The sequence below is a fragment of the Mercenaria mercenaria genome, chromosome 17, assembly GCF_021730395.1.
Source record: "Mercenaria mercenaria strain notata chromosome 17, MADL_Memer_1, whole genome shotgun sequence".
In the NCBI taxonomy this organism is placed as follows: Eukaryota; Metazoa; Mollusca; class Bivalvia; order Venerida; family Veneridae; genus Mercenaria; species Mercenaria mercenaria.
Window position 1 is genome coordinate 50,914,089 of NC_069377.1, and position 14,175 is coordinate 50,928,263.

At 34.1% G+C, this 14,175-nt stretch overlaps 1 protein-coding gene across 1 annotated transcript; it reads right to left on the bottom strand.

The window, feature by feature from the left end:
- Positions 1-7,913: 7,913 nt before the first annotated feature.
- On the bottom strand, positions 7,914-10,866 carry LOC123536893 (glycosyltransferase-like protein gnt13). Its single transcript, XM_045320387.2, has 2 exons — positions 10,722-10,866; positions 7,914-9,763 (listed from the first exon to the last, which is right to left on the bottom strand). The coding sequence occupies exons 1-2, from the start codon at positions 10,783-10,785 to the stop codon at positions 9,084-9,086; spliced, it is 744 nt and encodes a 247-aa protein (XP_045176322.2). The 5' UTR covers positions 10,786-10,866; the 3' UTR covers positions 7,914-9,083.
- Positions 10,867-14,175: the final 3,309 nt, after the last annotated feature.

Here is a 14,175-nt window from a genome sequence, read left to right on the forward strand (position 1 = left end):
CACTCTTTTTCTGAGGTTGTATGTTTCACCGATATATTTCTGCTAACACCCCTGGCATTGAATGATATATATGACATTCTTTACGTCAGAAGAAATGGCTTGATTCACTTTGAATGTTTGTACACATTTAAATTTAAACGATTCACCTTCTATCAGATATTTACACAGTCCACAATTCGGTCTACTACATTTTGTTACTGCAGATGGTGTGATGTTTACCGAAAACTTTGCTTTGGTCAAATGCTTTTTCAAATTTACAGGTTGCCTCTTGCTCTTTATAACATTGTAGTTTGAGAGTACAGTATTCATGTGTGGATCCCGTTTTAGGTCATTTAAATCATTGAGTGGATTGTATTTGCTCGCATATGGGATTGTATCGGACGTTTGTATATCCACTTGGTAATGGAAATAATTTCCTCACGGTTTAGTTCCTTGAATCAGTAACTATTGTCATCAAACCTTTTCGTCGCCTTATTAGAAACTATAAGTTTTAGGTGCCTTACTGGTGAGAACAGGATACTTATTTTGGTATGCTTTGGATGCCATAACTGAAAAAAAATACAGTATGTTATACTGTCTATTGGTTTGTAAAAATGTCGGTTTTAATATTTTCTCCGTATCTGATGATCATTCAATACACAAATGGGAGGCGCTCCTTTTAGTTTCATTAGTAATTTTGATGTTTTTAAGTGATGATATTCAGTATTTGATGTAGTACTTCTAATTCGTTTTTGGATTTACTCCAAAGGATAAAGCAATCATCTGGATATCGTTTCCAGTCTGTCTGAAACTTTTCTTTGTATTCGGCACCGAACTGCACCTCTATTTTGCTGTCGAGCTTTTGCTCTAGATATCCATTGACAAGTTTGGCGTAGGTTGGAGCAGCTTGTCCCCATCGCAGTTCCCCTGATTTGCCTAAAATATTAATCGTTGAATACGAATGTGTTATTTTTCAAAATTAAAGGTCACAGATTCATATATAAATTCTTTTGTGAACATATTTGGTATTTCGTTTGGATATCTGTTCAACCAATAAATGATCGCTTCTTCCCCTATGTTGTGTGATATGTTAGGGTATAGAGATTCTATGTCGAAAGAAGCATATTGTATTTTGTCGGTGTGTTTTGACAATTGTTTAAAAAGTCGGTATTGTCCCGGAGAAAACAAGGCACATTTGAGAATGATGTCTATCAAATTGCTCAATCTGCTTGTTAAACAAGTAGGTCCGGCAATGCTTTGTTGTAATTTTAAATTTTCAACTATTTCAGATATATTCACACAAGATGATATGGACTCCTGACGTTTCTGTCGAATTGAAGTGCTTTTGTGTACTTAAGAAAACCGTAAAACTGGATTTCTTTAATTTTTAAAGTTTTCAAGATATCGGTATTCTTTATCTCGTAAACAATTTTGTGTTTAACTAGCAGTTTATTTATCCCCCCGCCAAAGGCGAAGGGGATATTGGAAATGCTCTCCGTCCGTGCGTCCGTCCGTCCGCAACGATCTTTGTCCGGAGCATAACTCCAAAAGTACTGGAGGGATTTTCTTCAAACTTCATACACTAATAGAACACATTGGGAGGAAGTGCAGTTTTCAAGAACAATAACTGTACCTTGCCTATTTTTTGAGTTATTCCCCTTTATCATATTTTCTTAAAAAATTTTGTCCGGAGCATAACTCCAAAAGTACTAAAGGGATTTTCTTCAAACTTCATACACTGATAGAACACATTGGGAGGAAGTGCAGTATGCAAGAACAATAACTCTACCCTGCCTATTTTTTGAGTTATTCCCCTTTATCATATTTTCTTTAAAAATTTTGTCCGGAGCATTACTCCGAAAGTACTGGAGGGATTTTCTTCAAACTTCATACACTAATAGAACACGTACATTGGGAGGAAGTGCAGTGTGCAAGAACAATAACTCTACCTTGCCTACTTTTTGAGTTATTCCCCTTTATCATATTTTCTTCCGCAGCATATCTTTTTCATGCATGGAGGGATTTTGATATATCTTGGCACAAATGTTCACCACCACGAGGTGGAGTGTCATGCGCAAGAACCAGGTCCCTAGTTCTAAGGTCAAGGTCACACTTGGAGGTCAAAGGATACAAGAATGAAAACCTTGTCCGGAGCACTTCTTTTTCATGCATAGAGGGATTTTGATATAACTTGGCACAAATGTTCACCACCACAAGACAGAGTGTCATGCGCAAGATCCAGGTCCCTAGGTCTAAGGTCAAGGTCACACTTAGAGGCCAAAGGTCAGATACAAGAATGACTTTGTCCGAAGCATTTTTCTTCATGCATGGAGGGATTTTGATGTAATTTGGCACAATTATACACCATCATGAGACGAAGTGTCATGCGCAGTTCCCTTCTTTAGAATTACCTCCCTTTGTTGTTACTTTAAATAGCTTTTATTGTAACTTTTTCATTACTAGTCGTAGGGAAAAATCGAGACCACTTTTCAGTAGTACAACATGCATGCTACATCCAATTTTGAGGTGTATTTTGACCAATCTCTACCTAGTAAAGATTTTTGGGTGGACTTACAATTTTTTTTTTTTTTTTTTTTTTTTTTAAAGATTAACTTCCATTACTTGTTACTATAAATAACTTATGTTGTAACATTTTTATAATTGACCACAGGGAAAAAAACAAGACCACTTTTCTGTGGTACAACCTGGATGTTACTTTCCAATTTTAGGTGTATTTTAAGACATCTCTACCTGGTAAGGAGTTTTTTTGTGGACTTAGAAAAACAAAAGACTTACAATGATTACTAAACAACCACAAAATTAAAATTCCATTTGCAAATACAGCTGCTAGAGTAAAGAAATTTGCTGTGACGGGCATACATTTTGACATTCTGGCCCTCTTGTTCCCTGTTAGCTTTCCATTCCTTCTTTTTACAGTAGCCATATAGAAAAACATCATACAGCTATACTGTTCATGAAAATTAATAAAATTTAGCAGTAAACCACCTCGCCACTGAATAATTCTTTCTTCCACATCTTTAAAACCCCTGATGTGGACCACAATTAAACGGTTTTTCAAAGCTTCTCCCAAAATGAATACTTTCAGACACTTAACTTGCCAGGAACTTTAGCCTTCAATTATAATATGCCCGGCAGGGGGATTGGCCATGTCTAACATGGCTCTTGTTATATTGTAAATGGATCTGTTTGTTGCTTTTTGTATTATGTTTCTTGTAGAATATCAAGACATAATATTTGTAGTTCGCTTTCTTCATAATAACAACGGCGCCATCCGCCTTTTTATTAAATGTGTCAAGGGCCTGAATTCTGTTTTTCGGCGGAACAAAATAACTTTTTCTTTTACAAGAGAAACATCGTCATCTTCTTTGTTGTGAATAAAAAAAGTAAATACAGCCAAATCTGAAGAGCTTTCTACAGTTCTTTTCTCGTTTGCTGTAGGTATAAATTTTAGACCCTTTTCTAAAATATTTCTCTCTGCCAAGTTAATCTAACTAGCTGAAAGTTTTATTATTTTGATGTCTGGTTTTGGGTTACCATCGCTGGCTGATCTTTATTCCATTGCTGATTCCACGGGTAACCCCTCCTGCCTAAAATATTTTTCCTAAGGCCTACCTTGACGAACTGTATTTCTATCTCTACTATTTTGGGCACTTTTGCTTCCTCAATCACGCATGTCTTTGTTTCTCATGGTTGCGTTTCCATTTATCGGGGTTCGTTTTTCTGCATAGTTCCTTTGTTGATAGGGTCCAGATGATTGTCGTCTGTGCGTCTGTCTACCTGTATAGATAGTGTAGTTATATGGGCCAATGTCGCTATAAAGGGACAGGTCATTCATGTAATTCATATTTTGTCTGATTCGATTGTTATCTAATGCTAAAAGTTCATCGCTGGTATTGTACATTGTGTTTCGTGCTCCGTTAACTGATGTTAATTGTTTCTTTTCTTCTCGATACCATTTCTGCACATGTTCCTTGAGACGTATTATTAAATCTTGAGTTTTTTGAGATTCCTGTGTTTCGCATTGGTAGTCGCCGTCTGTTTTGCTGAGAAAATTGTATATTTCCGGGATTTCTTGTCTCCTCGTTTTTTCGAATAAACGAATTGTTTCTTTGTACTTTGTTCTGAATTCTTGTTCCTACCACTCTGGAAACGGCTTATGTTTTTCTGTCAATAGTGCCAACAGTGTTATCAACAGGATGCAACGTGAAATAATTTAACTATGAAACTAGAACTGTCACTGAACAGACTGTACAAACTTTAACTAACGTCCGACAGTGACATAACGTCGATTACATTCGTCAATATACCCGGTATTAGACCACTTCATAATTTAAAAGTGAAGTTCCTTGTTCCTAAAGCAACCTCCTGATGATTACAACTGTATGAAACCGGTTGAGGATTAAAGTCTTTCAAATACCGACAGAGGAGTTAGTTGTTTTCTAACATCCGGTAGCACACACACACACACACATATATATAACATATGCCTGGGTTTGCCTTTCGGAAATCTACAATTGTTAAATGTCTTTTTTATATCTATTAATACCAGTCTTAAATGAATTTCATTTTCAAATTAGCGGGAAAATTAATAATAATAAAAAAAAAACAAATGTATTTTAATTTTTCATATGAAAGGAAGTAATTTCACGTACTTACATGAAAGAAAGTTAACTTTGGGGCATGTGGCCTTGACCTTTGAGGGATATGCTTGACAAATTTTCTTGTAATGGTAAAAAACCAAAGTTATTTAAACGTAAGTCTACGCCTAAAAAGTTAGAGATCCTACAAAACATAACAAAAACCTTTTATCTCCAAGTGTGACATGGACCTTGAGCTAGTGGTCTGGAACTTACAGGGGACAAATCAATTTGGTATGGTGGCTGTTTGTACAAGATATTTGAATATCCATCCATGCAAGGTGAAGTTAATATTTGAATTCTAAGTGTGACACTGATACATTTATGTATACAATATTTATGGAGAAAGTAAAGATTTTGAATATTCAGTCAAATGTTATTGTCGGGATTGTAAATCCGGTCAAAATCGATTGAGAAAGACATTATTAGTGCTTGTCGCACTGTAGCTTTAACATAATAGGTTATATCAATCCATGCAAAGTAAAGTTATTGACCGTACAAAAACTAACTTATACTATTTGACCTCTAAATATGACCATGACCATCTGGACAGGACCTAAGTCTTGCATGCGACACATTGTCGCATTATTGGAAACATTTGTGCCTCATGACTGGGAGCATTTGTGCTATGTAACTTTAGAATTCCTTGATGAATGGTAGAGCTAAGGTCCGGACACGAACAAACCCAGTTAATCTTGACCTCCAATGGAGATCTTGACATTGGAGCTAGGGGTTTTGATATGTCACGCAACATGCCGTCTCATTTTTGGGAACAGTTGTGCAAAATTATTTTAAAGTCCCTTGCCCGTACATGACATTTCTACGTTTCCACTTTTTCTTCGAACAAAAAACGTTAATAAGCTTGACATTACAGGAAGAAATGCAATGTCCGAGTTCCGGATACCCAGTCACAGTTGCATTAAGTTTATATATGCGGACATCACAGACTTTAATTCATATCAATGATATGGATTATACATTCCATTTTCCTGCTTTTAAAACATATAAATGGTTGTATGATGACATTTTTTATACAAACGGCAGGCTTTGACACACCATATATTTTAAACCTTTTTATCGCCGAATTTAATCACTTTTTTCACACCAGGACACCGTGTTAACAATTGTTACAGTTTAGAATAACCTTATACATAGGTCATTAATAGATGACTCGACTCTAATCTTCTACACGCCTAAAACAAAAAGGGCAAACAGGTCACCAAGAAAGAATAGTTCTTGTAACACATGTGTTAGATAATTAAACGTATCTTTATTGATTCTTGTTAGTTGGAATTATAGCTAAAGTCAAAATAATAGTAATACAGAAAATACTGCTTTAGAATTATATCATATGAGCATATAAACGTAAGGTTTTAGACTTTAAATTCTCAGATAAAACTTTTTTACTACCGCTTCCGCTTAGTAGAAATAATTAATTATCTTGAACGTTAGATGTATAATATCTTATAAAATTAGTTCAAGCAAATAATATAACTAAAACTGCGTTACAAGGTGTTCTGTCATTAAAAGATATGTAATTCAGCCAGTTTAATTTCTTTAATAACTTAAAGTGTTATATTACCAATTAGTAAACCGTTCTTAGACAGATAGAGGCCACTACGGTGACTTTTATAAGCCCATCAATTAACTTTCAAATCACGATAATAACTGTCACTTTTAATGCTAGCTACGACAAAATAGACAAGGCATAACGTTAAATAGTCATAAGGGTTAAATACTTAATGTAGATGATATAACTGAATGCTTAACACATGAGTTATCATATTTGACGAAATGATTAATCATACTTTATAAATTATTTTCAAAAGTTAAAGTTTAATTACCGGAATAATTCAAAGATGATAAACGATAACTTTGACTTTTGAAAACCTGATTTGAATTGATAAGCATTCATTAAATTTCTATTAAAAAGTGTTGATGGTATTTCAAGAGACTTGCTTACAACCTTAGATTCATCATACAGATTTAGTTTTCTTTGTTTGGCCCTTTATTATTCAATGCATTCATTTTATATTCAATGGAAAAGAAGAAGTTACTTCTGACGGATTTTTCCTCTGTGACACATTGATTTTCCTACACTTAACAACAAATGTGCATAGGCCATTACAAAGGTGGTTATTAAAATATAAACTTATTCATTTCCTCAATATATGTCTTGTCTATCATTTTTTGTTTGCGTTGTGCTTTGGGAATGTGACATCACATGGACAGGTGTCAGTGCAACATGCGCTGTAAATAAAGTATTTCTCCAGAGATCGAAACAGTGTTTACATATAAAATTTATGGAGAAAGTAAAGTTTTTGAACATTTTGTCAAATATCTTTTATCGTATGAAAATCCAGTCAAAATCGATTCAGAAAGACATCATTAGTGCCATTAGTGCGTGCCACATCTTATCTAGTGACGTGGCACATAGTGCATGCGCGTTTTAATTTAAACATAATAGGTTATAGAATAAAGTATCTGATTGAAATCATAAGTAAAGTATAACATGAGTAAGACAAATAAGAAATCTAGCAACTTTATTTGTATTTAACAGGTATACGGGTTTTGCTCTTTAAGTTGTCATATTTTTGCAGAATGTGATTTTTTTTCCCTTCCGATCTAACCTACCTTTATCAGCATGGACCGGGACTATAAGATATGTACATTCCATTTTTCCATCTGTGTCTTTGTATTTTTTTAAAATTTCATTTGCATCATAATTGCGATAGTTTTTCTTTGATACTACAGGTGGTATAAGTTTCTTGCGTTTTCTTTAAAGTTTGATAACAAGTGCTGTATTTTTTTCAAACTGAAACATATTGCAAGCGTAGAGTGCAGCAAGGTTTGCATCACCTTATCTAATCATAACACAAACATGTATACATTCGTTCACACTTGCGATTTATCCTGCACTCTCATGCTTGGCGATCAACAATCCACTCTGATGCACCGCGCGTTTCTCATCTCAGGGAATGCAAGTAACGCTACATGCTAATGCACGTTACAGTTCACATGAAGTAATATAAATCACGATTATTCGAACAATATTGTACCCAAAATCCTTTAAAAATTGTCCGGTTGTTCAGTGCTAAACCTAAGAGTCTCAAGAACATTTCTGTTCAGTTCTTGCATAAAATACATCGTAAGTGATTTTCAAGAAATAAAAGGTCACAACAGGTCACACACGAAACAACACTCATATAAAATAAATGTCATGTTTTTTTTTTCACTGATAAACAGCTGATTTACACTTAATGTAAAACCAGAACAAAAGTTAAAACATTTTATTTTAAAGACTGATTAGTTAAAACAAACAACAATAAACAGTGCTATGCAATATTGCAAGGAAACAAAACAAATTATACAAAATATTGAAAAAAACGCACTTTCTAATGACATTTGATTAACACAAGAGAAATATAAAAGCCGCCGCAAATAATATGTACATGTAAATAAAGGTAGTAGACAAAAAAGTAGAAAATCTATGAGAATAAAAATATATCTGCCATGTCAAACATAGTAAAGGAAAAGGACGATGCGTATTGGTATTTTACAATTGGCGTTTTATCCGTGTCATTTACGTCCAAAGTTCCAAAATTAATTAATCCTTCTGATCAAGACCGGTAAAGCGAAAGTGTCAGGTCATTAATGACAATGCATAACAATTTTGCGTTCAGTGAGGCACATTTACCGGGAAGTTTTGATTGACAATGCATGATCGAAAATGCAATTAAAAGCTTTGATGATTAGCGAAAGAATCTCATTCCTTAAAAATATGAAACTATAAAGATACGAAAAGCTATCAGAGGTATCTTATCTACTTTTATTTTAAGGAAAAATATTTTTCAGAAGGAAAGAAGTATCATTACAGAAATAAATACATTATAAGTATAAAATCACAGACCTGAGTTAAGTGATGCATATCGAAGCCGTTTCTTCATTCTAATATTTTCTTTTTAAATAAAACGGTAAAATATGCATTTGTCTGGTAATTTTTTTTTCATCACGTAGTCGAAAACACTCGAAGCTAATCCAAATATTCCTAGTAAAATACTATTGGCTAATACCATTACCATCGAAAGATACATTTATATTCAGGTAGCAGGGCTCTGACTTTAATTTGCCGCAAAGAGGATTCAATACCATTTTATCTAAAGATATTTCGGTATTTCAGTAGCAAAGGAGGTATAAAGGCTGATTCTTATTTGAGTTAATATTTTATTGCTTACCTAATCATATAAAGTTATAATAGATAAGGTAAAAGTCTCAATGTTTTTATTTTTGCTAATGTTCGCAATCTGACGGTCTGATCGACTTAAAATTGAAAGCAGTCGTAAACTATTTTTCAGTACGAAACGCGAATTCTGAATAACATACACAACTCGAATATGGCGGTTGCCTCATTCGAGAAGTTTAAATTACCTGAAATTTTCATCTGCATCAGTATGAGAATGCACTCCAATCATCATCATTATCATTATCCCAGTTATTCGTATATTGTGTATTAGACCCAACATTGTTATAATTGTCCCAGGAATTATCATTATCATAGCCATTATAATCATTGTCATCATACCAGTCATTTCTATCATCGTAGTAATCATCCCTATGGTCGTCAACAGTATCTATCCTATCTTCTATCCTATCTTTTACGGTATCCCATCTGTCTTCTAGGACATCTGCAGCTTCCTCACCTTGTGTGTTTTCTATATATTCTATTCTATTTTCAACACGATTATCTAATGCATCTAATCGATTGTCAGCCGCATCATCATCAGAACCCCATCTATTGGATATATAAGAGTTCCAACTGTTGTTGTTCATCTGATTTTCTTGCTTTTCTTGTTCTCTTTCAAAGTAGTTAGAAACCTGTTCTACTCTGTATTCAGCTTGGTCAGCGACATGGTCTGGCTGATTTTCCATTCTTCGTTCTACTTGGTCTTCTATTCCTTCCCATCTACTGGCTAGCATCGAAAGAAGGCGATTTTGGCCACCAAAAGACGGGGAAGCAGATGCTTGAGGGTTGATGTTATATGCAGGCCCTGACTGTCCATTTGTCTGTCCGCCTAGTCTGAACCCTAAACGTTTAAGCAGATTCGCTAAATAAGTGGGATCCTGTGCTGAAATTTTCCAAAAAATATCATTAAAAGAATCCTTGAATCCATCTTGAAATATACATGAGCCGCCCCATGGGAAAACCAACATAGTGGCTTTGCGACCAGCATGGATCCAGACCAGACTGTCTGGTCAGGATCCATGCTGTTCGCTTTCAAAGCCTATTACAATTAGAGAAACAGTTAGGGAACAGCATGGATCCTGACCAGACTGCGCGGATGCCACTATGTTGGTTTTCTCATGGCACGGCTCATGTAGCGAAAGCGCTTACAATATTACGAAAACATCTTATCAGTTTTAAAACTACGAAATTATTCTATCAGGCTAAATACTAGTTTGACTTGTAGTATGTTTTGAACACATTTTTTGTGTAATTATAACAATACAATCGTAACAGACATATATAAACAACACTCTTAATACACAGTAAACAGTAACTGAAATTTTCAAAAGTGTAAACTGTATAAATTACTTTGATTTCGTTGTAGAATATCGTTTCACATGTATTCTTTTATTTTCCTATGAAATATATAAAGACATTTCAAGCTCCGGAACTCTGCATAATTGTACTTTGTATTCATTTTATAATGGATCATCATGAACTTTCAGAATTTCAAAGCCAAATCTACCTTGTATTGTAAAAATCTATAATATAAGTGCTGTTAACACATACAGTTATGTAAATATTTCATTCCAGCTACACTGGATTTGTGGCTATGACTGAAAATGAATTCTTCACTGCACTATTTTATTGCAGTCAAATTTGGCATTACGATATTATAACGTCAAAAAAACGGACAGTATCTTTTATTCGTGCATTTAACTGAAGGCAAACCAAAATTTAGTATTAGTAGTGACCGTTTCTTTCGCGGTCTATTTTTTTACCTGTTTACTCATTCTGGTGCCTTTGTCATTGTTATGATCATCATCCACATTATAAATTTTAGAAAGAAAATAACTTACCTCTGCAACATGTTGCTGTTAAAGCATAGATACAGAGAACACTAAACACTTTGCTTATTCCCATTGCTGTAATCAATTAGACAAAATAGACAATTAAAGCTGCCGAAACAATCACCGTCCAACTAGAAAGTATGAATAGACTATAAAGAGATCAGGCATTTATATCTAGACAGTCCCAGAAGGAAGTATGAATCACGCGTAAACATACGTAACAATTTGATTGATTATAATTAAAATGCAAGAGCCAATAATTAATGAAAATTCGAACTGTTATAAAGCTGATTTTGACGTTCTAGGTGATCAATGTTTGCAATCCACATGCAATGAATTCTTAATCAGTAGCATAGCCAGGTCTACTTCAATACCCGACTGAATAGTTCTATATAAAAATTGTTTAAGAAAGATTTTGAACAAATGAAAGACAACTTGATTTTCACATTAGCTGTAGAAGTAGAAGACAGAGATAACTTTCAAACATATAAAAAAAAACGACATAGAAAAATAAAATGCTCCCCCCACCCCCGTCAATGTTTCAATAAAGTGTCCAGTTGCCATACCTCTTTTGTTAGTGAAATAAGTACAAATGTGCGGTGCGGCGGCTGTAATAGGTCTTCTCGTTATTTTCTGGTCATTTGGGATCATTGTTCGACTTTAAGATATGTTATATACTTAGATATTATTTCACTTAAGACGGTGCTATGGGCGTGAGAGCGTTGCACATTTCATTTCCTATTGTTTCGCATGCTTGGGTGTTATGCTTCCGAAGCATTTTCTTATAAATCTAATTGTAATAAGATATTCTATTCTCCTCGTAGCGAAATACATGTACGACGTATTACACATTAGAAATTTCAATCCTGATATGGCAAATAATCATTGATAATTGCAGTTACTTGCAAAAGTAATTAGTCTATCTGTCATACAGCTGTGAGATATATCTCAATTAGTGACACAATTACATTAGAATAGTTTAATCAGTGAGGGAATGACATCTTTTATTTCAAACGTCATGTCACTTTAACAGTATGGAATATGTTATGGTTTCGTTGGTTGCACGCGTCCTTGACTCTGAACGTATCCATTCCTTTGACATCTCGATACAAAGCTACGACGTTCAGATATTTATTATAAATGGAATGATTACTCAGGCAATAGATCTAAATAAAAAAATGTGAGAATTTTTTAAATACAGGGTACCTTTTGAATATTAAAAAAAAAAATAATGTTAATATGCTGGTATTTTTCAAACAAAATAGAAAATTCATTACTAAATCAATATTTATTGTCATTGACGTATTGACCGCCAGCAGCGACGTCATAACATATTGATGCCATAACAAGGTGACGTCATATCGTATTCAAGACCAAAAATGCTAGAGAAATGACGAATCTGTGTAAATGTTTGAACATGTTTTCAAGTAAAATTTGTGTTGTTGTATTTAATAACAAAACAAATGTTGCCTTTCAGGTTGGGTTAATATGAGGATTTATCGTCCTGACAACAGTGACATAAACCCTCATATCGACCTCTCTAATTGTATGATAAAACCAATATAAGATGCAACTGAACAATCAAATATACTATAACGCAGCTGTATACATGATGATTATGAACATCATATACATGATGATTATGAACATCATACATGTTACAACTGTTAGAATCTACTATAAAATATTCACGAATTGAACTTAATCAGTGTAGTCTCTAATTTTATTTGTTAGTATAATTTTATATCTCGAGCTTTAGTTTACTTCCCTGTACTCCTATTGTACTTAGAAACAGGAATACAATTTTTAAGGAGCCTATGCTTTTGTTATATTTTAACACTTTGTCTCATATAAAACTCCCGATTTAATGCATGTTTGATTTTTTATACTGGCGTAACTCTTTTCTCTGCAAAACTTCAAAAACACATTTTTAATGAACCACGATTTACTTGTATGTTTAAGAAATATCTTATTACTGTTCCAAATTAAATTCATCCATTCGTGCAATAAAGTCGTTTATTTCAACGAATGTTTCATAATGCCTTTTGACCTTATTGACCGACACATGATTTAATGTGCTTATTAAATCATTTTTAACCAACTGTATATTAAATCGTTTTTAACTAACTGTATATCGTAGTCAGGTAATAAACATTAGTAATATAGATATATCAAACGTAAGATCCGCTCCTACGTTACCTCAAGAGCATTATTAATTAAAGAGGTTCTTTGTTTATCCCCCCGCAAAAGGCGAAGGAGATATTAGAAATGCTCTCCGTCCGTGCGTGCGTGCGTGCGTCCGTCCGCAACGATCTTTGTCCGGAGCATAACTCCAAAAGTACTGGAGGAATTTTCTTCAAACTTCATACACTAATAGAACACATTGGGAGAAAGTGCAGTGTGCAAGAACAATAACTGTACCTTGCCTATTTTTTGAGTTATTCCCCTTTATCTTATTTTCTTAAAAAATTTTGTCCTGATCATAACTCCAAAAGAACTGGAGGGATTTTCTTCAAACTTCATACACTGATAGAACACATTGGGAGGAAGTGCAATGTGCAAGAACAATAACTCTACCTTGCCTATTTTTTGAGTTATTCCCCTTTATCTTATTTTCTTAAAAAAGTTTGTCCGGAGCATAACTCCAAAAGTGCTGGAGGGATTTTCTTCAAACTTCATACACTGATAGAACACATTGGGAGGAAGTGCAGTGTGCAAGAACAATAACTCTACCTTGCCTATTTTTTGAGTTATTCCCCTTTATCTTATTTTCTTTAAAAAAATTGTTCGGATAGAGGGATTTTGATATAACTTGGCACAAATGTTCACCACCACGAGACAGAATGTCATGCGCAAGATCCAGGTCCCTAGGTCTAAGGTCAAGGTCACACTTAGAGGCCAAAGGTCAGATACAAGAATGACATTGTCCGAAGCATTTCTTCTTCATGCTGGAGGGATTTTGATGTAACTTGGCACAATTATACACTATCATGAGACGAAGTGTCATGCGCAGTTCCCTTCTTTAGAATTACCTCCCTTTGTTGTTACTTTAAATAGCTTTTATTGTAACTTTTTCATTACTAGTCGTAGGAAAAAACCAGACCACTTTTCTGTAGTACAACATGCATGCTACATCCAATTTTGAGGTGTATTTTGACCAATTTCTACCTGGTAAAGATTTTTTCATGGACTTGCATTTTTTTTTTTTTTTTTAAGATTTACTTCCCTTAGTTGTTACTATGAATAACTTATATTGTAACATTTTTATAATTGACCGTAGGGAAAAAACAAGACCACTTTTCTGTGGTACAACATGGATGTTACTTTCTAATTTTACGTGTATTTTAAGATATCTCTACCTGGTAAGGACTTTTTTGTGGACTTAGAAAAACAAAAGACTTACAATGATTACTAAACAACCACAAAATTAAAATTCCATTTGCAAATACAGCTACTAGGGTAA